At 43.2% G+C, this 27,747-nt stretch overlaps 2 protein-coding genes across 4 annotated transcripts in view; one reads left to right on the forward strand and one right to left on the reverse strand.

Moving 5' to 3' along the window:
* Positions 1-3,568: 3,568 nt before the first annotated feature.
* Positions 3,569-4,794, forward strand: LOC122405347. Of its 3 annotated transcripts, none has more exons than XM_043410028.1 (4): positions 3,569-3,797; positions 3,862-3,925; positions 4,045-4,202; positions 4,421-4,794. In XM_043410028.1, the coding sequence occupies exons 2-4, from the start codon at positions 3,876-3,878 to the stop codon at positions 4,687-4,689; spliced, it is 477 nt and encodes a 158-aa protein (XP_043265963.1). In that variant the 5' UTR covers positions 3,569-3,797; positions 3,862-3,875; the 3' UTR covers positions 4,690-4,794. The 3 variants fall into 3 exon arrangements, with proteins under 3 accessions (XP_043265963.1, XP_043265962.1, XP_043265961.1); XM_043410027.1 differs by having other exon boundaries at positions 3,569-3,766; XM_043410026.1 differs by having other exon boundaries at positions 3,569-3,753.
* A 2,348-nt stretch (positions 4,795-7,142) lies between these two features.
* The window catches only part of LOC122394876 (atrial natriuretic peptide receptor 1-like), a 48,043-nt gene continuing 27,438 nt past the window's right edge, over positions 7,143-27,747 (reverse strand). The window contains exons 14-23 of the mRNA XM_043392061.1: positions 24,665-24,911; positions 23,359-23,517; positions 15,358-15,434; positions 13,632-13,723; positions 10,097-10,246; positions 9,355-9,547; positions 9,108-9,282; positions 8,835-8,933; positions 8,661-8,752; positions 7,143-8,584 (exon numbers count right to left, since the gene is read on the reverse strand). Of these exons, the coding sequence (XP_043247996.1) occupies positions 8,009-8,584; positions 8,661-8,752; positions 8,835-8,933; positions 9,108-9,282; positions 9,355-9,547; positions 10,097-10,246; positions 13,632-13,723; positions 15,358-15,434; positions 23,359-23,517; positions 24,665-24,911 (1,860 nt within the window). The 3' untranslated portion in view covers positions 7,143-8,008. The remainder of the gene's footprint in view (positions 8,585-8,660; positions 8,753-8,834; positions 8,934-9,107; positions 9,283-9,354; positions 9,548-10,096; positions 10,247-13,631; positions 13,724-15,357; positions 15,435-23,358; positions 23,518-24,664; positions 24,912-27,747) is intronic.

Raw genomic sequence — 27,747 nt, forward strand, 5'->3', positions numbered from 1 at the left:
ATTTACAGTCACGATTGAATGAAGCTAAGGAAAATACCTTTCCTGATGCATTGAAATAAGACACCTAGTAAGACAGACCTAACCTTAAATACAGTTATCTAGAGATATGAGGATTCAAGGCGCAGAGAACGTACAACGAAGCGGAATAAATAAATGGTACGTGCACGACCCTATCGAGGGTCGTCCTTGACGAAGGACGAGGAGCCCCTGCAGGAGGGTCGAACTGTCCAAGGTCGGTCACCCTGTCCGAAAAATCGACACGATCGAGTTTTTTCTTCGTCCTTTTCGCGTTCTCTGGCGGTGGGGAGGAGGACGGGGGACGAAGAGGAGGAGCGAAACGATTACGCGTTTACGATCCGGGGCCCCTTGCTACCTGCTCGCAAAGTTGGAGGTGTAAATATATAGGTGGAGGATCGGGAAGCGTTCGAGTATCGTTCGTGAATATACGACGGACACTGGTGGGGGGGGGGAGCGGAGAAAATCAAGCGTGGTTTTTTCGAGCGTGGCGACTCGACGTGGCGCGGAGGAGGGGGACGCAAGGAGAAGAGGAGAAAGAGGGTTCAAGGACGAGAAGATGGAAGATGGAAGATGGAAGATGCACGTTTACCGTAGGACAGATCGCGTGGGGGGTCGACGCGTAGCCCAGAGCTGTTATACGCGTATAGGACGCGAGTACAATTTCGAGCGCATAATCCGAATCCGAATACGAATACGAAACCAGTTTCTGTCCTCCTCGACGAATCCTTCCCCCCTTTATTCCGAGCCTCTCGACGGATTTTAAGGGGGGAATTTAAAAGGATCTTTCGGAAAACGGATACCACGCAGGCAACTGGCCCGGTTTCTTCGCGCCGTAATTACGTAATTCGTGTGCTAATTTTCTGGAGTTTCTTTTCGCTAACGACGACAGTCCCTTTATGTAAACATCGACAACACCTTCACCCTGCTCTAAGCATCTCGAGACAGAGAATTTATTATTAAAAATCGCTTATGGTTACAATTTTTATCGCTAACAATCTTCAAGAGGAGCAACAATTCCTACAAATGATGTCATACGTATATCGATTATTCTTAACGTTATCGTCTTTCGATTAGTATTACAACATTCACGATAATTTTAATTAATACTGCGCATATTTTTAACCGCGTACAAATTAAATGCGTTTAACGAACCAACTGAATGTTCTAAATAATGTGTCCCGTAGAATACAACAGGTCTATAAATTATACTCGCTACGAACATTAAATAAACATTGTTGCCACACGTACGTGACTCACGTGTTAATCTATTTTGATCTACCGATACTTTTCCTTCGCGGTAAAACGTTGCAAAAGTTTCCATTGCAATTTGCAAAAACGACACAGTCGATACGGAGAACAATAAATAACAGTAATAAAAATTGACGATACTTAAATAATAACATAGCTCGCGCGACTAAATTTTCATTATCTACGTTTCTTTTTACTCCTATCTACGGTAATCTGATTTCTGTTGCTTTAATAAAGAGTATCTAAACCGTTCGATAATAAATAAATTGATATCGCAAGTCGAGCGAAATGTGATAACCCTGCGACCTCTAGTGTTATCGGGCTCACGATGAGTGTTCCTTTGAGACGCGACACGGGATTCTGTCGACGTCATCGATTACGTTCGCGTTCGAATCGACGGGGAGAAGGAGCAATTTTTTTAGGTTTTAACTTGGCCACTCGAACCCATCATGCGATACCTGGGGCCAGGTAATTGCACCTGTCATTGTTACGTGGAGTACGCGACCGCCGCAAGGTCGAACGCGGTTAATAAATTCCAAGAACCACGCTCCTCGTCAATGGCACTTATCCGTAGGATTCGAATTATCGTCGCTGAATGGAAACCGCGAGAATGCGGTAAGTATTCTTCGATCTGCATAAAATGAGATACCACGGGCTCTCGAGTAAACCGGATAAACATCCTACGAACGTATAATTAGATAAACAACAAGATCGTGAATTTATTTAATTCCGTAATTCGAAGAATATCGTTAAACGCCATGTTGGCTTTCGGAACGCTCGAAGGATCGCTTGTATTGAATTCAAAAAATACTAAACAATCGTCTAACGAAGTTAACGAAATCGTCTCCCCCTCGGTGTTCGTTGTTTACTGCATACACGCATTCTCTGTATTTACACGCCGCGAAAAGGGAAAGCGAATGAAAATTAGCTAGGCGTTTAACCTGTTAAACAGTCGAGCGACGGGTACGTCAACAAGAGAATAGATGTAACGAATTGTGTAATTTCAAACACCGTCGAGCACGAACACACACACGCCCGGTCGTGCGCAAACAGAACACAAAGCCAAGGAAAAGTAAACGCTCGAACAGCGTGGCCAGATCGGGTACAATTGAGTAACGGAGTGGTGGGGATAGCGAGCATACACTATGGTACGAGCCACGGTGCACGTGAGCTCGCCATTTCGCGCAACTTCGGGAAACTGACAAAGAACGCTAGTGTGAGCCTTTCCTTCTCGCTCTTGTGAAAGAGAAACAGTTGAAACACGACCTCGCGATAATCGGTATACGATTCCAAGTCTCGACTGACCGCAGCATTTTTATTTTCCGACTTATGTAAAGTATAAGTAATCTATCATAATGAAGACAAACTTCGAAAATTTTTTTTGGCGGAAATAACACGTTTTAAGACCGAACTCGGCGCCAGCGCGATTTTTAAACAGATTTAACATATTTAAACAATCGCCCTTTAATCCTTTGCACTCCGAATTATATTTGCTTCCTACGCTTTTAAGTGGTTTATTTGAAATTTGCGTTAGCTAAAAAGTAGGGCAAATTTAAACAAAAATAGAGGAACAAACAAATTCAATTAAATATCTGTTTTATTTATTGTTGTATTTTTTAATTTTCAAGTGTATGATATCTCCTTGGTTTGGACTTGAAAAAATGTCGAGTGGGACTCGACATAGGTTTGCAAAGGGTTAAAAGTCTACAGAGAGTAGGCTACATATGTATAGTAATCGCCTCGCTTGAAGTGTCGCGGGACGCCACAGGGCCAAGAGGAGTCAGACCATCTATCTATCTTGCTCCCTTGCTCTCAGGCAGTCCACATGTGTGTGTAACTCTCGCGACGAATAGAGAGCAAGAGATCAATGTATACGTGTAACCCTTCTACTTCTCCCGCATTCCTTCCGCGGGACTTCAAGCGAGACGACTGCTGTACGTATGTCTACGCCCCCTCTTTCTCCATCCTGGTCATTTCTACCGCCCAGCGACCCGCGAGGAGTACAAACAAAACACTGTCACTACTGTAACAGCAGATAGACAACATAGAGATAAAGTTTATTTGATCTTAATCCTTCTTAAGATTTACATAAAATGTTTATAAACAATGTATATGTCATTTCGAACAAATGACGATGAACTTAGCGTCTAAATGGTGGTGATAGCAGTCATATACTACCTGACGAGCCACGTGACGTGAGCTCAGCCTTCACGCAACTTCGTGAAATCGATAAAGAACGGTAGCGTGAGCCTTTCCTTCTTGCTCTTGTAAAAGAGAAACAGCTGAAATACCACCTCGCGACAATCGGCATACAATTCCAAGCGGCTCGAACACCTCGAACTAGTCGAACTCGGTCGTCCGTCGATAGATAGATCCGAGGGGGAGAACACGTCTCAGTTCGTTTCAAATCTAGGGATATTTCACGCAGCATCAAAGCGAACGAAAGAGGAGGACTAGGAACCCGGAGAAGAGAGAAGGTCGAAAAACGTGAGAACTCAGCGTAAGGGGAGACACTCTAGCCTCTTATTTCCGTATGATAAAACAGAATTTACAATTTTCTTTTCCCGTTGTATCGGGGCGCGTGGACGTTCTCAGAACTTGCAGGAAGGATGACGGGACAGATGTACCGGGCGTTGCTCCTTATAGCAATATTGAGCAGGTTAGTCGATCGTTACACCAGTGTCGCTTTCGTCGCGACGCGGTATAACGTATTTTCGACGATCACGTGTCGACATTCCGTGGCCAGTTTTCTACGCGTAAATAACCTTCGTTCGACAGCGTGTGCGTTGGACAGCAGGAGGGTATGGATTGGCAGACCAGCCTCAATAACAACATCCAGATGTTGAACCAACAAATCCAGCGACAAGTACAGGCGACGGTGCAGCAGAATCTGGCGCATGCACATGGACTGACCAGAAACCTGAACGAGAGCACAAGTAAGCGATACACGACACAGCCACGTTCTTAACGAGCGTTCGATTTTTCCGTTCTTGCCGGCTTTTCGACGCCGTCTCAAAATCGCGGCGCGTTTCAGCCTTTCAGGCCTTTCACTATCGAAAACGAGAGATCCGTTCTCTCTCAAGGCAACGAGATCGTTTTTTCTTACTCGCGAGAACCGATCTGTATCGACCAACGATCGTAATTGTTTCTGCAGGCAATGGCTCGGTGTCGCAATCGAGCAGTGGCAACAGTATTATCACGACGACCCAAAGTGGCATGAAGGTCATTCAATCCGGCGTCACGTCCGGCGGCAGGACGGTCGTTCGCGAGACCAAAGAAAGTATCGTAAACGATACTCTTCGACACGTCGTCAAGATTTACGAGCCACCCATCACCGCCACCACCAACACCATAGTCTTTGGCTTCACCTTGGACCTCAACGATGTTAATGCTAAGCCTGTCCCGATCAATGAAGAACCGTAAACGACCAACCGGAACGCTTGGAAGTGAAAATGACCGATATTTCTATCTTATTCTCATTTAACCTATGTGTATTTTTTTCGCAATAAAGAAAAGTTTCTAAACAGACGCTGTCTCTCTTCTGTTGTGAAAAACTAACTGACAAATTGAGAAAACAAGGCTTTTTTCCTTGCATCTAGAACACACGTTAAATGTTCTTCAAAAATCTACGTATGTTCCTAAAAAAATGTGATCGATGAGGGAGTCGGTCGAGGAGGGTGTATGTGCTAATGGAAGGTCGAACGCTTGCGAGAGGAACGGTCCCTCTGGTGGCGAGTACGGGAAGCGATATAGTCCACAATAGAAACAGATGATATCTATATCTCACTGAAACTACTCAATTAATTTTTTTGTTCCTAAAAATGAACAGTATCGCTTTAAAAAGGTATCAAATAATCCGTGGAGAGATTTATAATAGCGACAGACACGTAGGAAAAGGAGGTTTGAAATTTAGTAGTTCGAGGAACAGGTAGAGACGGACACAGACAGGATCCGGTGGTCGTAGCATTATCTGGCATGTGCCAGAACGTTGGCACGGAGGAGTAAGTAACGAGATCGAATTTACGAGAACGGCGGAGGCAGGAATTTCGAGTACGCCGAACAAGTGAGAATAATCGAGGAGAGAGACAAGGACCGTAAACCACGTCGCGGTAATCGAACAAGGAATCCCGCCAGGGGATCGAGAAAATATAAGTTTAGAGTGGGTTGACGAAACACGACGCGAACGAGAAATGGCGAGTCGGGTCCAGACGTTAATATAATATGGATCAAACCGTAACGCCAATAACTTTCCGGGCAGGTTTCACACCACGAATACTCGAGCGTCGACTTTTCGAGTCGACACCACACCCACGTCGCATTTCTCTAAATTATAATACCGTAAACACTGTTTCGCGAAGTGGTAAACTTTACGAAACGATTTTTATCCGGATCCGGTTTTAAACGTTCGCAGATTCTACCTTGAATTTTCCAAATCTAAATATTCATCGATCGATTTCTATCCCTGATAAATAAATAAACGTCGATGGTCTCCGGTGAGAAAACCGTGTTACGAAGGTGGTGCAAACGCTTCGGGAATATGCGTGTCAAAGTGGCGCCGTGAGGAGCGAGAGATTGCACGCGGGGTGCCTTAAATGGAAATGCCTCTGGCCTGTCCGCGAACGCGATCTTTTTCCTTCTACCCGTTTTCTTTACGCCACTTCTCTCTCTTCTCTCCCGTCGCGCCCCGCTCCGTTCTTTTCACCGGTACTTTCTTTCGCTCCCGATAGCCGTCGTTCGAGTTTCGCAGCTAATTTTCAACGTCTCGTTCTCCTTGCCTCGCCCAGCAATTTTAATTCAAACGTTCGAGCAAAGCATTTGCGACCAAGAATCACTCGAACAGTCAAAGGCGTTAGGTATAAACAGCTACATGCTTTCTTAGCTTGGTTATACTCGAAAAAGATAAATAGTACACTCGAATGCCGCGTCCTCTGCGCTAGGTGCGGCTATGCGCCACCGTTATGGGCGCCCAAATTTTTTCCCCGGATGTTCTCGTTGAGCGGCCGAACACGGAACTATGATGCTCATTGATAATAATGATTCTGGTTAGTTTACTGGCTATGATGGCATTGAATATCTTTCGTATGACGTTCGAGATAGAAATCGGTTAATAGGGAAGCGACTCGTCATCTGATTAGTTAACGGATGAGATAATGTTTGATGGTTATCTGGAAGGAAGTTTGCCCCTGAAGAATATTTCAAATAATCCACGACTCGACAAAGCTGGAAATAAGCCATCGTCCAGTTCTTTGTCCACTAGTTTATGCTAACACGGTTACACCTGAAACATTACACACAGGGAAATGATATGAAAATTTTTGTTCAAATCACAGATTTCTACTTATGATCTCAACGTTACCGACGGCGTCCCGAGACGTACGTTGGGTTGCATAAAATACGGATGGACCAACGTCCCCTATAGAAACGATGGTTTTCACAATTTTTACTCTCGAACATGTTCTTAGCAACGATTGTCATATCAATCGAACAAGGAATCTAAAACACGCGAAAAAACGTAGATTCGAACATAAATGGTTCACCCACTTAATTCTATATGGATACATCGGTATTTTAATACGAACCAAATCCCCAAACACGCGGGAAAAAACTGATCGATTCGGGGGTGGAGTGACCCTAACCTAAAAATCGTTCAGATCGAAACACTCCGTTAAAACGATTAATTTTGTACCTTTGACGTTTATGGCGGCTCCAGTGGACCGATCCTTCGTCAGCTAGGTGAATGTCGGGATAGTTTCTTGGGGAATTCGATGCAGGAAGACGGGACGTCTTGGAATATACCGAGGATCGCGGAGGACTAGGTCGGAAGAGGCGCAACAACGCCGACTGACTTTCAAAAACGATGAAACTTTATTTCCGGAATATCGACCGTTACATCGTTAAAAGAGATTGACACGAATAGAGAGAAATTCGATCAGTTTAAGAGGCGCCGTGGGCGATCGCGACGCCGGGGGTGGCGTCGATTCTTCTAACCCATACTTTCTTTTATGCCGCGCATCGAGCGCGTTCGGGTGTCCCTCGCCCGAAGCTCCATCGTTCGACAGACGGTTTCCGTACGAGGCCCAGCCTCTGTTCGCTATAACGCTTTTGTACACCGATGCTAACTTTAACTCGTCGTAAATATATAATCTGTTCTTCGTCAACATAGAAATACGCGCATGCGCGGCTCGATTCGCGCGCATTCCTCGACACGCCGCCAACCAATCGCATCGTCTCCCGTCTACCAATACCTCGCACTTCCTGCATCGCGAACCTTTCCAAGCCAATGAAACGACGACCGGTGCTGTCTCTGTCTTCTTCGACCGATCTCCGCTTCCGACGCACGCGCAAAAAATAATTCGTTTCGCCTCGGTTATCCGGGGAGTTTAGCGGCGGTTTCTCTACCGAAAGCGCTGGTCCTCGAAATGTATCGACACGGTTGCCCAGAAGACGGATCTACGGATCTACGGAACGACGAACCGTCTGGACCGAGGAACGAACCGGAACGAGACGGGGAGAAAACGAGATCCTCCCTTCGTACCTCGGCGGAACGGGCGATTCCGTGTTCCCGTGATTTCTTAATTTTATCATCGAAAGTCTTTCTTTCGAACGAGTGGACCCAAATATCGATCGGGCTCGCCGATCGGAGCTCGCTGCTATTCTAGACGAAACAACGATACACGTATTAGGAATGAAATCGGTTTATCGACGAAACGCCGCGAGACGTCGCGCGATAGGTGCAATCGAGCTAAACGCGGGGGAGGGGCGTCGCGGGTACAAGCAGAGGCGCGTTGGGACCGCTTTCCGTGTGATTGGGCAGACTGTCCCCGGACTGATAGGACCGTCGACTCTGAGGAACCGCGTTGTTCGAACCGACGGAGACGCGATTTCGTGACGGCGAACCGTCGCCGTTGCCCTCATTGCCGCCCTTTCGACTTTGAATTTGGCCCTCGTTTCGACCGGGGCTCTGCTGTCTGAGCTGCTGACCCTTCTGCTGGCTCGACTGGAATCGTGGCTGCTCTTGGAGCTTCTGCGACGCTCTGTGATTCGTATTTTGATCCTGACAGTTTTGCTGCACCGTCTGGGACGACCGTTTCTCTTGAACTTTAGCCTGATCCGCCACGTTCGCTGTTTCGTCCTGTCGCGGATCGAACGTCGACGTAGCTTGAGCGATTATCGTCGTCGTGGTCGGCGCGATAACTGTCATGGCCGCTGGTGCTTCTATCGCTCCAGCCAACGGCGTCGGCATCGCGCTTACTGGCTGTAGGTTATTGTTCGTCGACTTCTCGCCCGTCAACCAGTACGTGGTCATCTTGCCCTTGCCCTGCGAGCGAGGCAGGAGTCTCAAAGTAACGAGTAATTATTAACGATAGAAAAGCTCTCGGCGAAAAAGACCTCACCTTCAGGTTCACCTCTCCTCTGCAAATCAGCTCGAACGTTCCAAAGGTGTCCAAGATCTCCTTCGTCTTTGGGCTCACGTGGATCATTAGAGCTTGAGACGGGAGTAACAAACACAAGATACATGAAAACGGTACAAATGGACACTGAAATATAAGAAGACCCTGCAATTATACCTTCTCCGTTGCTCTCCATTCTAGAAGCCGTGTTGACGGTGTCTCCGAAGAGACAGTACCTTGGCATCTTTAAACCGACCACTCCAGCCACGCAAGGTCCTGGAACATGGAAGTTGCAACAGATTATGCACTTTTTAACAATTCAATCATCAAACTGACCAGCGTGGAGTAAAATTAACAACAGAATACAATTTTCATTCTCGTTTTTTCTTCCCAGAAGGTAAAGGAGTGCGAGGAATACGAAAGGATGGTTTCAGGAGGTTCGACTTTTACCGGAATGCATTCCAATTCGAAGCTTCAGCTGCTCGCTGGGTCTATGGCGAATACTGAAGGTCATCACGGTGTCCCTTAGCGCTAAGCTCATCCTAGCAATCTCCCTGGCGTGATTCGTGCCGTTTCTTACGGGCAATCCCGACACTACCATATAAGCGTCGCCTATCGTCTCCACCTAGAAAAAGAAGACAGTGTATTACTCGAGAATCTTTCCAAATTTCCAAAGCATGTAAGATCGTGAACATACCTTGTAGACGTCAAAGTTCTCGATGATGGAATCGAAGCACGTGTAGAGATCGTTGAGTAGATCCACCACCTGGAGGGGCGTGCTCTCCGCGGAGAGTTTCGTGAATCCTACGATGTCGCTGAAGTAGATGGTCACTTGGTCGTAAGTTTCGGCGATTACGCTCTGGCCGAGTATCAGCTGAGACGCGACGGACCTGAAAGTTACGTCGTAACCAACCTCTGACCAACAACAATTTCCGGAACTTTACGATTCAAAGGGATACCGCTTGACCCGTGGGGGATCTTCTCGTTAACGTTCGGAACTTGAACCGTTCGTGACTGAAATTGATCGAACACGACACGTGTACGGATGATTCTCCAGCGAACTACGATGCTTGGAGAGATATTGTTGGATTATTAATAAATAATCATTACAAAACTGAATCTAACTGTCCATTGGCCTGGGTCTGTTTTGTGCAGGCAATGGTTTCTTTCCTTTTAAGTGGACGCCAGATTTTCTTTTAGGGGATCTGAAGCTTCACTTCCTGTTCAGTTTTGACAGAGTAAAGACGTCCTTCCAGACCACAGAATAAAGTTTCATTTTTACTTACAAAGTGTACTGCTTTTTCACCCAATTCCAATAGATGTGATTATATTGTTCTGTTTACAAATTGCGTGATTTTTGTATCGTAGCTCGAGTTTAAAACAGGAAGGCATAAGATCTGAACTATTCAGGCCAGATTCTTTTTACTGTGTTTGCTCACCTTGGCAGTAACTGATAGAGAAGTTCCTCGCATTTTCGTTTCTCCTCGAGGTAATCCGCGGTTCGTTCCGCCACCAAGGCCTCCAAGTTGGTAGCGTATTGCGTCATGCGAGAGAGCAAATTATCCATGATATTGCTGCTCTCGTGGTCTCTGAAACGAGCAAACGGTTCTATCACCAGCCATTCTTCGCTCAACAATACCGGAAGTAGCGCCGGAGGATCGTATTTGGAGAAAGATTTTCGCCGTTGAAGGAATCGATCGATCTTTGCTCCAAATATTATTGCATACGCAAGGACCCCTTCTCTCGAGTATTTCGATTCCACGATATAGCGAATGGTAATTTTTGATCCGCGTAGCAGCGGAGAAGTTAAGTTGGCTCCGTTATCGACTGGTCGGATTTAATGAATCCCAAAGTTAGCGATGGTCCGGAATCGGAAAAGTTCGCGGCAGAAAATTGCGTTGAAATCCGCTCGTGGACGTGGTTACGGAAATGGAGGAAACGCGGGAACATCTGCGCAGAGAGCAGAGCGCCGCGCAACAGGGCGCCCGTATCGATCGATGAAAACGTTCGACTCTCGAAACGTTTCAAATAAATGTTGCCACAGAAAACACTCGGAGAGATTCCCCTGACCAAACGTCGCCGAGATTCGAAAAAGGAGCGCTCGAACCACTCCTGAAACGTGTGTTTGCTCAATAGTACGTCATATGCCAGAGAAATCGAGAGGATCCGATTCGTTAAAGGATCTTAATTACACCACGATCGTAATCTTATCTTTTTCCCCGATTAAAAACATCGAAAGTGTGTCGGGGACGCTACGATATTCAAACTTTTAATCGAGGACTACGAAAGGGTGTTTCGCGACGCCAACAAACTTTACGAAGGAATCGAAGGACGCGACAAATTAACAAAACAGAAGGATCAACTGTGGTCGATCTTTAAATACGAAACATTAAAAAGATTTATCTTTCTAGAGATTTGTTAAATCAATGCTGCTACATCAACGAGCAAAATAATAATGTAATTTTAAAAGGCTATATTATTGTTACTCTTCAATTTTCCCTGTTCAAAACGGTTCAAAATGGTCGATCTTTAAATACGAAATATTAAAAAGAATTCGTTCGTACACCCTCTGAAGCTCGAGTGGCCCATTTACGAAGATTTATCTTTCTAGAGATTTGTTAATGTTCAAGCTATATTATTTTGTTACTCTTCTATTTTCCCTGTTCAAGTGGATTTCCACAATTTAACTTGCTCGTTAACGATATAACAAATCCTTCTATTGTTATAATATAACAGGGCTCTTAAAGTTCTTATTCTTATTATTATCCGTCTTTACAAGCATGTCTACTCTGTTAAACTCTTACACAACATTCTAGTTCCGCCCCGGTACCTTGAATATTGTCCAATTATCCAGCGCCCTCGCTTTAACAGCATCTCCGCTATAATTGAACCGGGTACGGTACAAATTTCTTAGATTTATCTCGGCGCGACGTAGGCGGTACCCACGTCGGTAACACAATTACAATCGGTGACTATCTCCGATACGATTAATATCTCTGGAAAAACATCCATCCGCGGCGAAATTGCAGCTACGGACATATTATTCTTATATAAATCAATTAACTGGCCGGTGTTACGTGTCCTCCGTGTATTTTACAACGCATTAGATTTGATCCTCTCACGAGAAACCCGAGACGCTCTCTGTCGGGTAAATATAGTACCACCGTGCCGGTTATATATACGTCGAGAAAGTTTGTAATCGAATCGATCCCGTTCTCAACCTCTTTCTCTATGGACTCCGTTTGAATTATCGTTTTGATCGAATTTTGGACTTGTTTCAAGGTTCCCGGGATTAATCGGGATTGTCGAAAGAGCGCGGAAAATTTGAACCCGTTTCTTACGATTATCGACCCCCCCCCCCGGATCGATCAACGCGGAGGTTCGAATGTTTCTCGAATTCTTAGGTAGGTCCAACTTGGCACGGAACATCACAACTATGCCAATAATAGAGGCGATCGACCCCGAGACGAAGACGGAATCAGAGGGACGGAGAACGGAGCCGACGCAGAAGGAAGGGAATTTCATGCGAGCCCGGAAAGACGATTTAATCCTGTAAGGATCCGAAAGGACTTTGAGGCTTTGAAGTTTCCAAGCGACTAAACACACTCCATGATTGCACTTGTACACCATAACGGTGATTAGAAATGGAAAGGAGTTTTTTCCTTACGAATTTGTTTCCCCCCGTGTGTTTTTATTAAATATTATTTATTACCACTGTGGGTATTTCTATTTGCAAAGTAATTATGGTCTTTTTTTGTTAATATTAATTGAACAAGTAATTGCTCGATTGGAAAATTCATCGAAAAATGCATAGTACAATAGTTTCACCAAGCGGCGGTGGTCACCCCATCTTCTGCTGGACGCGCCCAACGCCGCTTAACGTCGCTGATCGGACCGAGAACTGTTTTCTACGTGCCACCACCGCTCACGTATTTTATTTAACACGTTCACTGATCAAAACTGTACAATATTCAGCACAAAATTTTAATCTTAAACCATTGTAAGCTACGTAACATAAAATTTGTTTCAGTACTTGTTATAACCTTGTTAAAATTTGCAAACTCTGTTCAAATTTATTTCCCTCGACGTCTTAACTTGAGAATTCATTTTTCTAGTATCATAATGGTAAATCCTGTCACCCATATATGGACAATTATAGTGTGTTTATTTATTTATTTTTTATAAATATATATTGCAATGGAAATAAGTGTTTATATATTCTCTTATACAAAATTACGGTAAATTTTTTACAAGTTTCATTTAAAATTACAAATGGTTCATTTTGACTGATTTGATAGTTCTAATATTAGCGTATCTCAATGTATGAAAAAAATGAACTTGTACAAATTTTAAAAACCATAAAAAACAAGTTAATTCTCATCTGTATTGAATCACCATTATAGTGTACGAATACTAGTGGGAGTAAATGTGCGTTAGTATTTTATTGTAACGAATTAAATGGAACGTTTGTCTTTAGAAATCAAGTTTCTTCACGGTTCGTGAATGTAAGAGAACTATCGAACGTCTGTTCTGATGTATGAATTTATTATCGAATAAAACGTGGCTCGAAATACTTGTGTATGCATTTATCGTGCTCGACGGAGTTAACGGCGTTTCGATTCCGAACAGAACGAAGAAAATGCACGAGAAACGGCCGTTAGTCAGCGGGACAAGCAGGGAAACGAGGAAACGAGGAAACGAAATTACATTTGCAGCAAAGAAATCGGTCTCGGGGCGACGCAACGGATAAACGAGGTAATCGAGGACACGAATAATCCTGCTTCGTAAAGTTAAACTGCATCGCATTTAAATTTTACGACTATTTTTCTTTCCCTCCTCTGTTTCACTAGCCGCAGAGATTTCCACGATTTTACTCGTCCCTCGTTAAAACGCGAGATATTTCGTTTTTCGTCCGGATATGGGGGACCAAAATTCTTTGTTTCGAAGTTTATGGGGAGAATACGGGCTACTCACTTGTTCATTTTCCGTAACGTTTGCTTGAGCGCGGAAAAGTCTGGTCTGTCGGCGGCGTCTTCCGCCCAGCATCGTTTCATCAGAGTGGCCACCTGTTTGGAATAGTAAAAGTAGAGGACTAAAAAGGTTGATACACTACTGCACTAATTATATACCTACTACTATTGTATATCTCTTACTAGATAGAGGAATGGTAGAGATAGTAGCAAGAAAAGGAGAGGGGAAATGTTTGGTCCTGGGGCCTGCTAGTGTACTCATAACTAATGCAACTCTAGCAGGCTCTGTTCAAGACGTTGGTCGAGCAACATATACAGATTGTTTTAGAGGCCAAAATAGGACGAAAATCAAGAATATCAACTTCTCGACTGAGCCTTCGTTAAAATGTTATTAACGACTAAATTAAAAAATTTCAAATCGTTCTGGAAAAATTATTTTCGTTTGTGGAGGTCAATTACAATCATTTTTGGTCATTATACATACACTCGAATTCCTACACACTTTCGAGAAAAAAATTCGAGAATGTGTGAAATTTTTCGACGGAAAAAAAAAATTTCAAATCGTCCTAAAAAAAATATTCTCGGCTGCAGAGGTCGATTACAATCATTTTTGGTCATTACACATATCCCCGAAATCCTACGCAATTTCGAGAAAAAAATTCCTGACCGAAAATTTAATGTCCCCTAAAAATGGTCCCCCGAAATTTCATTTATATCTTTAAAATATCATAACTCCCGAACGGATTGGGGGATTTTAATGTTTCAACGCGCAAACGGCGCGTATTTTGGCGAAGAATATTTAGAAATCCTAAGAATGTTGGAAAAGTTGCTCCTTGACCCCGTAAAATGAGAAAAACCCCACAAAAATGGTCCAATTTTCAGACGACCATAACTCCTACAATAGTGAATATATTTGAATGAAACTTTTTTCTGAAGTAGACCTCGTAGGTAGCTACAAAAAAGTATTAGACAACTTTTCTGTAGGGCGTCAAACAAAATTACTAAAAATCAAAATTGAATTTTTAAGAAAAATCGACAAGGGGTGGTAGTGCCTAAATTTTTCGGTGAAATTGAAAAGTTTCAAATCATTTTGAAAAAATTATTCTCGATTGCAAAGGTCAATTACTATCATTTTCGGTGAATAGACGTACCTCCGAATTCCTACCCACTTTCAAGAAAAAAATTCGCGAAGATGAGACATTTTTCGGCAAAATTAAAAATTTTCAGATCACTATAAAAAAATTATTTTTAGTTGCAGGGGTCAATTACAATCATTTTTTATCAATAGACATACCTCCGAAATCTTACTCAGTTTCGAGAAAAAAATTCGAGTAGATGTGAAATTTTTCGACGGTATTAAAAATTTTCAGATCACTATAAAAAAATTATTTTCGGTTGCGGGGGTCAGTTACAATCATATTCGGTGAATAGACATACCCCCGAAATCCTGCGCATTTTCGAGAAAAAAATTCAGTACAGGCTCCACTATAAACGTTAATAACTTTTCAACGAAGCCTGAATCAACAAATTACTATTCTTGATTTTCGTCTTATTTTGGCCTCCAGAATCCCCCATTAAAATTTTTTTCACGTGTGGCCAAACACTCTGTATATAGGAACGAAAGAATTGGTCGAGCGCTTGCGAGAGAGATGAGAGCCACCCCTGGTGGCGAGTACAGGCGTTAAAAAAAAAGACAGACGCGACACCAGGCGGAAAACACGAATACTCACCACCTCCTCAGCGGACGATTCGCCGATGGCGGGCCTCATAGGCGATCCTCCGCCCCTCTTCACCCCCTCCACGATCTCTGAAACAGAAACAGAAATTCGTTGGTCCAGCACGACAAAGTCGTCCTCGAGGCCCGGGGTGTGTTCCGTCGGAAATTTTTTAATCTCGTCCACGTCGTCAGGAGAAGGTAAACACTCGCGAGGAAATATACGCGCGACCGATCGGAATTCTTTTATTTTTTTCCCCCCCGGACAACTTTGATACGGATGACCTAGAAAACGCACGAAAGAGCGGGAAAAGTTGGCCGACCTCGAAACGCGAGGCAGTTCGCGACACCGTTCGGCACGGGCGCGTTAATTATTCGACGGTTAGTTCGCCGGGCATTCGGCCGCCTCTATCGCGACGCTTACCACTTGCCGTTTCAGTGGAATGATCCGCGGTGAACTCGGACGGACGAGCTGCGATCGCGCGACCATTTCGAGACTCGCGGTATCCCCGAAACTGGGACGAGCTTTGGCGTGCAAAAAATTGGGGAAAACTGCTGAATCTCGTAACGGAGGAAGGACTATCTTTTTACGATGTAACTTTTTTGCTGGATCCAATATTGCAAATGCAACGCGAACTTTTTGCAACTATCGAAATTGTAACAAACGAGTAACATTCCTTATTTAGTATACATAGTAATTCTATAGTATATAATTGTACATTTATAATACAAATCTGGCTGTTAATTTTGAAAGTGGCCTGACTCCATTCTTGATAAGAAAAAGGAAATTATTCGCTTAATAATTGCCACTATTTTAATAGGAACTATAAATTTAACACCCTTGGATTTAATTAAATTTTTAAATTCATTGAAACGCAAACCCTTAAATTAAATGGACTTGGGCCAATTTCAAAATAAACGGCTCATATATCTGTTACTATATTGTTATATTCTGTTTTACCTATATAAGTTTGTAAAAAAGGGTATTGCCCTTTAAAATGTATTATTCGATAATAATAATATTTATTTAATAAGATGCTTTTGGCATGTATGATTGCAAAGAATGCGACAAAAAATGCGGGCGTATCTTCAGTTTCATTTACTCATACGAATGAATTTGTGTTGAATCCTCTCCAACTGGTAATTGAATCGAATAAATAAAACAAACATCGTGGGATTTCCGCATTATCGAGTACCAGTGCGTGGCATCTTCGTATGGAAAAGAACTAAAGCTTGACCTAGTTCCCGGAACCACACTCTACAGACAGACGGTGTTCCGTGAGGGCCAAGAAAACGTATTGTTTTACGCGTTCGAGCCCGAAAACGATCGTTACAACGAGCCCCAAAACACACACGGTTTCCTCGAATCACAGACAACGTCGTCTATCGTTCTCTGGATGTGGTACGGATCCACAAATTTCGATACCGTCGATCGAACGTGAAACGATCTTGATCGTCGGAATATTAGATCCTGCTCGTTTCGTTTAGCGTCGCGGCAGAAAAAGCTCGCGGAAGGAATCGCGTTAAATTCGATAAACGGGGGGCCATTACCGTTTCCGTTTAAAATTCCGCTCGAGTCTCGCGCGCGGTCGACGAACAGAGGTTTTTCTCGCCTCAGGACGAATCGATCGATTCCCCGGTGCGCGTGCACCTGCGAAACTTGCACAAACTTTCTGGGACCTGAAGCTCGCGGCAATGTTATTATTATTGACGAGCTGTGGCTGGCGCTTTTATTGCGGCTAAACTTCGTTATTACATCGGTTTATGCTCCGTAATTGTTACACGATTTATTTTATATGTACTGTTTATTACTCTCCGTACTTGTGCTTACAATGGTGATTTACTATAAATTGTTTTTTACGTGCATCCATTACAGGATTATTAACACAGCGTTGGTGGAGTCATTTTTAGTTAATATTTTGTACATTTTTAATTTTATTTCTTTGATCAATCTTCCCACGAATTTTTTTCCGTTTATTTTTACTAAATATTGATTATTAACACTGTGTTGTTCTACTTGCGAAATAATTTTAGTTCTTTCGTGTCTTAATAACCGTACAAGTAATGCACAATTACAAAATCGATAGAAAAACACGATATAAAGCGATGCATTAATGCCAAAGGAAGGCGGTCACCCATCCCTGTACTGCACGCGACCAAATGATGCTGCACTTCGGTGATCGGTCGACTGCCGGTATATTCAACGTTCCACGACCGCCAACAAATTATATTTCTAATTTATTCAATATCAATTTACGAGAAAATTAACTTGTACTAGTTTCAATGCATAAAGAACATCCTTTTTATAATTTATAGCGAATCACCATTATAATGTATATTTAAACTTTTTTAACACTTTATTTTTACACTGCTTACCTAATTCGCATTAAAATTCTACTACTCAAATTTCCGTTTCTTGAATAAATAAATAATGTACAACCACGAGTACGTGTTTGGTATGTTTTTTTTTTGTAAATAATAGTTGTCCACGTTAGTAACAAATGTTTCACTTGTTTTTATATAACGAAATGAGTAAATTTCTCTGTACGAAATTCCATCGCGAGGTCGGGGAAGAAAATTAATGGTAATTTGTTTCTTTGAGGAGCCCGAACTCGAGGCAGGGATTCTGTGCAAAACAAAGTAGATATATCTGAGAAGAATTATACGGGAAGCCTTGGCGGATGGAAGATCCGGGCGACGCATTCGAAAGCAGGGCAGAAACTAATTCAGCTCGAAGGGCACGAATACACGAAGGAAGAAAGTTGTAATAATGGAAGGTTAAGAAGGAAAACGAGACAGGGAGTTCCAGCGGCACGATAACGGCCGAGTAGAAATTTATGATCGCGAACCGACGAGACGGGCATTAGCGAAATAGTACGAAAGGTCGGTACGAATGAGAATCGACAAGGATAAGCGAGAGGAGCTTTACGGACGAGATAGCGAACGCGAAAAAATTCATCTCTGCCTTTGCCTCGAGAGCACCCAAGCCAGGACTTTCCAAAGAGGGTGGTGGGGGATCGTATATTTTTATACTTTGGTACACCGGGGTCCCTAACTCTCCTACTTATGATAATCGCCGTGGCGGAAACCTTTCCAATTTCTCAAACGGTGCCATTTCGATGAGTAAAATATGCAAGAAAGCTTGGTACTTTGAATCTCGATGCTGGGGCGGCTTTGGCACGGATCACGTCCCTGGCATCAATTTTTCAAACTTCCAGATTCCCATTATCCATCCCCTTTCGATAATTTTCGATGCTTCCCTTGGGTCGTTTTTCACCCATCTTTTATGCAACGTTTATGCACAGACCAAATAAATACATGCGAAGCAATTAAAAACGAGAAAAAGGTGCATCACTGTTAAAAAAAAATCCTTCTTATTTTAAGTTTCAGTTATAATAGGACATCAATTTGGAAAACAAACTATACAGGGTGTTCGGTCATCCCTGGGAAAAATTTTAATGGGCGATTCTAGAGGCCAAAATGAGACGAAAATCAAGAATACCAATTTGTCGATGGAGGCTTTGTTAAAAAGTTATTAACGTTTAACGTTCCGACCGTTCTGAATTTTTTTCTCGAGAATGCGCAGGATTTTGGGGGTATGTCTAATCACCGAATATGATTGTAATGGCCCCCCGCAACTGAAAATAATTTTTTTATAGCGATCTGAAAATTTTTAATTCCGTCGTAAAATTTCACACCTTCTCGAATTTTTTTCTAGAAAGTGGGTAGGAATTCGAGGGTATGTGTAATGATAAAAAATGATTGTAATTGACCCCCGCAACGGAAAATAATTTTTTTAGAACGATTTCAAATTTTTGAATTTGATTGTTAATAACTTTTTAACGAAGCCTCCATCGACAAATTGGTATTCTTGATTTTCGTCTTATTCTGGCTTCCAGAGTCCCCCATTAAAATTTTTCCCAGGTACAGGAAGACCCTGTATACTTTCACTTCCGAATGATTTTAAAATCTCTGCTATAAGCAAACTATGATCATTTTTATTATTCAAACAGTCTTATACTTTGTCGTCGTAACGAAGTAGCTTCCCATTTTAAATCTGAGCTACGAATGATTTTAAAACGTTGTACATTTTTGTGTACCCTCCCTCGATAACGTTCGCGTCGCGGAACCAAGCGAACGTTATCAAGGGCACATTGTTTACAAACCGTTTTATACTCTGTGTTAGTAACAAAGTAGCGGTAAAAAATAGTTTGCAAAAGAATGCGAGGATTAAAATAGAAGACAGCGTTGCTATAATTGAAACGGATAGGGGGAGGAGTATTCTCGGGAGTATTTCCCGGGAACGGAATTGAATTGGTCGCGTCTGGGGAAAGGTAAAGATTGAACCTACTGTTGTGTCTGTATAAATCCTCCAAGATGGCGTTGCAACTCTCGCAGTTGAGGGTGCAGTGGGGCCTACGGACCTCCAGCAGCGGACTGACGGCCCTCCGTGGACTGGCCCCGCCGTCGGGGCTGGCGCCAGGTATCGCCGGCAACGTCAGGCTACTAGTGTTCGACGATTTGCTTTTCTCCGCCATTTCTCCTCTTTTTCCAATTACCCTGTTTTATTTCCACCGAACCGTTCCGATTTTATCCTCGATCTCCTACACCTCTCTCTCGCGTTGCTTTTCCCGCGACACGAATACAATTTTCAGACACATTCTACACCTACATTCAACCTGAATATCAGTTCGAAACATTCGCTCGTAGAGTCGTAACTCGGAATTCAGAGAATCTGAAATCGTTATTAATCGAGGATGGCGCGTGGCCCCGAAATCTCGCGCTCATCGTCGTCGACGTTCAACGTTATCGTCTCCACGGTTATCGTTTAATCGATGCCCGAGTACACGCGAGGAGAGCTACTTGGAACATGCTCGCGTTATCGAGTTAATTCGTCCTTACAACCGATACGTCGTCTCGAATCGCTCGCAGCTAATAGAATTTCCACGATCGTGATTTCCCAGCCCTTGTCGGCGAGAAGCTTCAAGAATCCAATGGACCAGCCAAGATCGATATGCAATATCCAAAACGCCCGGCACCCGGAAAGCTTTCACCAGAAATCGAGTTCCCCTCGACGCGTCAACGCGTGCTCGAATTCGAGGTCGAAGACTCCCATCCCGGTCCCTTTCGCGAGGATCTCTACGCGTTCGCGCGCCATCCTCGGAACAATTCGCAGATAAAGGAGAAAATTGCTTCGGATCGAATTGGCCGTCGCTCCGTAGCCCGTTCGAGCGTAACGTTTCCAGAGCCAACCAAGCAAATTGGATACCGTCTGCCTCGTTTCGAAAGGCTCGCTTTCCCCCGTGGATCTTCGATCTCGAAACGATACCGGTTCAACGGACTCTCGAACGAATAGTTCGACGATCGCGTAAGGTCGCGAACGACATTTTCACCCACCCCCGCGCGTACGAGGCGATCGAAACCGTCCCGCGAATTAAGGACGACGGTATTTACGGACCAGCGAGATTGCGGCTCGACAAACTTCCGCGCAGGATGTTTCTCCGTCGTTTGCACCCCGGGATCGTCGTTCGTTATTCGCTACGTGGGACTATTAGTTTCCCGGCGAGAAAGCAGCGAGGGCCTGCGAGAGACGAGTAATTAATTAACAGCCGGATTCTCGGGATACGAAATCAGGGTAATTGGCTTGGAAAAAGACCAGAGTGGAAAAAAGGGTGAACGGGCGATATAGGAGGGTGGGTTGGGAACGGTGGGGGGTAAAGAGGGTGAAATATCGAGCAAAAAGGAAAATCGGGCCGCGTAAATGGGACGGTCGAGCGATTCGTAAACACAGGCACGTACGTATCGAGATGGGGCACGCAAGCACGTCGGTCAACAGACACGCAAAGCACGCGAACACGCAACCACGCAGCCAGGCACGCAGGATGGCACGCGCGAACGCACGTTTCTTTCGGCGACCACCGTGGCTCGGGGTTAATTAAACGACCGGTACTAGCAGAGACCTACCGCGTCCTCTCCCTTCCACCCGACGATTATTAGAGCATAGCCTCTGCCATAGCCGCGTACAGGCGATTTCGCGTGCCGATACAGGAGGCGGAGAACGACGGTGAAGAAGACGTAAGCGATAGGTAGCGAGAAAAGATGAGCGACAGAGAGGGTAGGAGAGAAACGATGAACGAGCACCGCGCGCGAAACACCCGTGTGCGTTCCAGGACGCGTGAAAGCTTCGACTGAGCTTTCAACCCCCGACTCGAAACGCTCCTAGCCTACTTGTGGCACGTTCCGTCCTGTCATCGATCCTGACGCTATCGAACAGACCGAGCTTGCGAAAGCTCCCAGACTTCCTTACCGACCGACTACGTTTACCTTGCAAGCTCACGCCACGATGCACCAGTCGATACGACGCGCGCGTTCCTACCTTACCGACTGATTCTGTAGGCACAGAAGAGGCACACGAGTAGAACTTGCGTACAAATGTGTTTTTTTTCGCCCTATTTTTCGTGTCACTTGCAACATCACCACTTATAGAAATGAGCGCAAGAGAAATTACAGAAATTTCATTTTTTTGTAAAGAAATTGAAGCTGTACACGGCCCAGACTTTTGAGCATCGATCGATTAATTTCATTGGAATTATAAAATCATTAATCAAGAGTTTCTGTCAACTATCATTCTTGGAGTAGTACTGTTTTCATGAATTTTTTTCTCGAAAATGCGTAGGATTTCAGGGGTATCTGTATTCACCAGAAATGATTGCAATTGACTCCCCCAACTAAAAATAATTTTTCCAAAACGATTTGAAAGTTTTTTTTTCGCCAAAAAATTTCAGCACCTACTCGAATTTTTTTCTCGAAAGTGCGTAGGAATTCGAGGGTATGTCTATTCACCAAAAATGATTATAATTGACCCCCACAACCGAAAATAATTTTTCCAGAACGATTTAAAATTTTTCAATTTTGCCGAAAAACTTCACTACCTATTCGAATTTTTTTCTCGAAACTGCGTAGGATTTCGAGGGTATGTCTATTCGCCAAAAGTGATTGTAATTGACCCCCGTAGCCAAAGATAATTTTTCCAAAACGATTTGAAATTTTTTTATTCGACGAAAAATTTAGTTACCTGGTCTACCATCTGATAATACTGGTTTGCCTTTTAATTCCACCCATAATCAATTTGCACGTATTTACGTACATACTACAGGTGTCTGCCCATCTATATTAATTCAGTAAATAGTTTTTCAACCGACCGCCATCCATGAGAAGAGCTAAAATCGCCTCTGAATTTTCACGTCGATATGACAGTGAGTTTGGGCCATGAAAATCCATAGGGTGTAAGGTCTACTCGTTCTACCTTATCTGTGCTGCAAAGTGGTTTTTATCGACGCTCGGTAAGGGTTGATTACCACCCACACATACGTGAAATTCGAGACACGGTCGATCAAAGTTTCGTGCACGTAATACGCTACACGCCTGAGTTCAGAGGTCGCTAAGGGCTGACAAACTGTCGATCTTTCAACTGCTGTAACTTGGTGGTGGTTTGAGAATTAACGATACTCGAGATTAAATTTCGAAGAAGAACGAATAAAATAAAAATGAAAATAGTTCCCCAGGGTAATTTGCAAGCTTCATATTTTCTCTCCGCGTATCTCAGACGTGCAATCTTGCACCGAGGCATCAAACTCGCCGTTATCGGTTCTGACCAAACAATGTTACAACGATTTATGGTATGGCAAAGCGCTGGCTGAAGCTCGTTTATATCGCATTCCCTCCAACGAATTCAACACCACGTCCGCGACGTGTTTACACGTTAAGTCGCATAAAAATGGACGGGAGCAACAGTGCTGGGTAAAGCGAAAACTTCCAGATAATTGTGTTACTTTGCACAATTTGTTCCGGGTTTCGTGCCCGCGGCGAAATAAGAACGAAGCGTTTCCTCGTGGAAATCCCCCGCGTTGCTCGTTTTCGAAGGTCGACGAATCGTTTCGGTGTTTTGTCGCCTCCCTGGTCGACGGTTCGACGTTGAATAAACCTTGTCGAGGCGTTCTCGTAGCGAACGACTTACCCCTCGGGGAGAGATCACAGTTGTCTCCCAAGTAAAACGGTCCCTGGCGAACCACGATCTCGTGGACGATCACGGCGAAACTGTACACGTCGCCCTTCTGAGTGCCTTCGGGCGGTCGCCTCTCCATCCTCAGCAACTCCGGGGCTGTCCACAGCTGCCCTACGATAACAAACATGCTCATCAAACCTGCAGTTACGTACAGATAGTCAGATCATACGCGTACATTGTAAATTAATGCGTGTCTTTGGCACCAAACACAAAATAAACAACACGTGACTCGATCAACTTAATTCATTACTAACTCTAGTTCGTTAGATTTACTTTAATACGAGAAATATCTCTCACGAAGTCTTTTTTTGGATTTCAAACTTTCAGACGAAAGTCGAAACAAAGTGGAAGACAAATAAGAGACGGTTAAGTTTTGCTGGAAAATTTAAATCGCCACGGGGGGGGGGAGGAAGCGACAACTGCGGAGGAAAGCTAACGAGACATTAAAGAAACAATTCATTATGTCGACTGTAAAGTTTGGCGGAGGAAAGAGAATGGCGTAGCTATAGAGCGAATAATAAACGTAGATTTAAGAGCAGTATTAAAAACGAATATTCGCGAATGATTTACGTTCCCTCGCGACGATTAAAAAGGATTCGAATTTTTTAGCGTTCGATTCCGCGAGAAACGTATTGTTAACAGCGTGCAGCGCCCGTTCGTTTTAATAAAGTCGAATTAAAAGACGGTCGTTTAAAGCAGAATGTTGGAAAGTTAATCGCTTTTATCGATTTATTCGTCGGCTCCATAGGCGGCGAAAAAAGCGAACCGAGATTAATTTGTCGTTATAATTGGCGAACGTTTCATTGTAATCGTAACAAAGACTTTACAATGCCGGGGAGATTAACAAAAATTATTCGTCACTGTCATTCTTCTTACTAGCGCCCCTTTGAACCCTCTTTCTCCGTGCAATAATGGCGCAGCGCTTTTATTACTTTTATTTACTGGCGCAGTCCCATTTATTAAGGGGGGAGTCTCGTGTGAAACCTCAAAAATATCAATTTTTTTTTTGCTTCATATTTTGAATATATATTTAGGAATGTACAGTTTCCAAAGTAAATGGCCAGATTCTCTCTGTTCCGTGCAACGTGCTTTAAACGAGTACGAAAAGTTTCATTCGGTGGCGAAGTTTCGAGGCTGTTTCGCGTTGGGAACTCGTTAACTGGGCGAATTGTTCCGGAAACTCGAGTCGTCCGCGGCGTTATTTGTCTAGAATCTATCCAGCTACTTTGCAAAACACCGATTACAACGATTTGCTCACTTCTCCAGTAGGCGTAGCTGCCCTTGTCCACTTCCGCGTCGCATGGATTCAGCTTCCTCAGCTCGTGCAGACCGAAGTCGGTGATCTTCAGTACGAATCGCGAGTCCACCACGCAGTTGGACGACTTCAGGTTCCCGTGGCTCTTCAGCTCCGATGCGTGAAGGTACGCCATCCCTCGAACGATATCGTGTATCAGAGATCCACGAAACACTCCGTCCAGCTTCATCTGCTCGCTCTCCAGTATGTCCTGTCGCGAGAAACCATCGAAAAGCTTTGAAACTCGCTCGATATCGTTCCGGGGCCCCACCAACGCTCGAGCGACTGTTTTTTCGACCGATTTACTCGAGAGAAGAAAGTTCGCGTAGAACCGATCGTAAACGTAAACATAAACATAAACATTGTTTCTGTCGTCGAGTGTGGAGGATCGTTCGAGCGTCCCTCGAGGGTTGGAAACGCGTAGCCAAGTTTGCTCGCAATTGAAACCGACGACACGAAAGAACGAAACTTTAATCTCGGAATTCGATTACATTTTTAATCGAGCCAACGAAGACAGCGACGGGCAGCGAAACTCTATCGGGCTCGGACAAAGTTCAACCGATCCCGGCCTTCTACGCGGAGAAAATACACGCCGGCGAGATAGTTGCGCGTATCAACGGGGCGAAACAGCCCTCCATCGGGCGGGCGTTCGTTTCGCGCGCGGACAGCTCGATTACATTTACGTTGGACTCGCGGTGCTCCGTGCAACGATTCCCGACCAAGATGCCAACAACGATTGCCTGGGCGTCGCCGTCGCGTGTTACGCTTGCACATTGGATGGACGTGATCGTACGTTTCTCTACGCAACGACTGAAGGATCACAAATCGAACCGTAAAGGCGTGATTCCGCCGAGGCAACATTGTAGAATGCGACGAAACACAATCGACGTTATGTAGACACTTGGCACGTGTATTTGCTACACATTCATTCATTAACATTATTCATAATTCATAATTCATTGAATTAACATTCGACACTTTGACTGCCACGTCAGCCATATATGGAAAGCAACTACTACGACAACTTTTAAGTTGTGTAGTTTACAATTGCCTGAAATGAAAGTTTTGGTCCCGTAAACAATTTTAGGATTTTAGACTGGCAGCCAACGTGTTGAACGAGTGTTCTTATTTCACGTTAAAACCGTACAATTTTTTACGAGTCCAAAACTTGGTTTTTAAACTGTAAACTGCATAACTTAAAATTTGTCTTTGGTACTTATTTTCGTAGCCACGTTAAACTTCGTCCTATACAAATTTATTTAACATTTCAATTTCAAAATAAATTGTTTTAATGCCATAGTGGAAAAGTCTTGTCAACCATATATGGGTGACGTTGCAGTCAAAGTGTTAAGAATATCGTTGGTTTTTGTTGTTTGTTGATCAACAATTTAGGACGAAAAAAAATTTCTGCATTTTTGAACAGTAAATTGAAAAAAAAATGTGACCATTAAAGGGTTAAACCATTATATGTACGGTCAATTAATAAAAATGGCCCTCTCAAGAACTTAAAAGGCTAACAATAGATTTTACATATAAAATTTTGATGCTTTGATGCCTATGAAAACAATTTTGTGACCATTAAGGGGTTAAAACATTATGTGTGCGTTCAAATAATGAAAATGGCCCTCTCAAGAACTTAAAAGGCTAACAATAGATTTTACATATAAAATTTTGATGCTTTGATGCCTATGAAAACAATTTTGTGACCATTAAGGGGTTAAAACATTATGTGTGCGTTCAAATAATGAAAATGGCCCTCTCAAGAACTTAAAAGGCTAACAATAGATTTTACATATAAAATTTTGATGCTTTGATGCCTATGAAAACAATTTTGTGACCATTAAGGGGTTAAAACATTATGTGTGCGTTCAAATAATGAAAATGGCCCTCTCAAGAACTTAAAAGGCTAACAATAGATTTTACATATAAAATTTTGATGCTTTGATGCCTATGAAAACAATTTTGTGACCATTAAGGGGTTAAAACATTATGTGTGCGTTCAAATAATGAAAATAGCCCTCTCATGGACTTAAAAGGTTAACAATAGATTTTACATATAAAATTTTGATGCTTTGATGCCTATGAAAACAATTTTGTGACCATTAAGGGGTTAAAACATTATGTGTGCGTTCAAATAATGAAAATGGCCCTCTCAAGAACTTAAAAGGCTAACAATAGATTTTACATATAAAATTTTGATGCTTTGATGCCTATGAAAACAATTTTGTGACCATTAAGGGGTTAAAACATTATGTGTGCGTTCAAATAATGAAAATGGCCCTCTCAAGAACTTAAAAGGCTAACAATAGATTTTACATATAAAATTTTGATGCTTTGATGCCTATGAAAACAATTTTGTGACCATTAAGGGGTTAAAACATTATGTGTGCGTTCAAATAATGAAAATAGCCCTCTCATGGACTTAAAAGGTTAACAATAGATTTTACATATAAAATTTTGATGCTTTGATGCCTATGAAAACAATTTTGTGACCATTAAGGGGTTAAAACATTATGTGTGCGTTCAAATAATGAAAATAGCCCTCTCATGGACTTAAAAGGTTAACAATAGATTTTACATATAAAATTTTGATGCTTTGATGCCTATGAAAACAATTTTGTGACCATTAAGGGGTTAAAACATTATGTGTGCGTTCAAATAATGAAAATAGCCCTCTCATGGACTTAAAAGGTTAACAATAGATTTTACATATAAAATTTTGATGCTTCCATGCCTATGAAAACAATTTTGTTCCATGCATCTATGCTTCTGTAATATTGTATCGTTGTAAAATAAATATGTAGCCCAAGGGGGTAGGAAGGTCCAAGCTGGCCCTGGGGCAAACATAAATATGCCCGACGCGTTACGCGAGATGCCACTGAAATAATAAGTCTCGCTTTGGTAGCACGTTCTACTCTACCTAAAAATGAAAATAGGCTAAGTAAACGGGGGATACCGGAAACCACGTTTCATCCGCACCGAAATCAATATATAAATAATACCCCCCGCTGCTCGAGGAGTCACCGAGACGAGAAGCATGGTACTTC

Source organism: Colletes gigas, unplaced genomic scaffold, assembly GCF_013123115.1.
Source record: "Colletes gigas isolate AHSC1104 unplaced genomic scaffold, ASM1312311v1 Colletes_gigas_Sc00004, whole genome shotgun sequence".
Lineage (NCBI taxonomy): Eukaryota > Metazoa > Arthropoda > Insecta > Hymenoptera > Colletidae > Colletes > Colletes gigas.

Coding starts and splice junctions, on each gene's coding strand:
- LOC122405347 (XM_043410028.1), top strand. CDS start 3,876: ATGACGGGACAGATGTACCGGGCGTTGCTCCTTATAGCAATATTGAGC. Junction 3,926..4,044: donor CTTATAGCAATATTGAGCAG/GTTAGTCGATCG, acceptor TTCGTTCGACAG/CGTGTGCGTTGGACAGCAGG. Junction 4,203..4,420: donor AAACCTGAACGAGAGCACAA/GTAAGCGATACA, acceptor TTGTTTCTGCAG/GCAATGGCTCGGTGTCGCAA.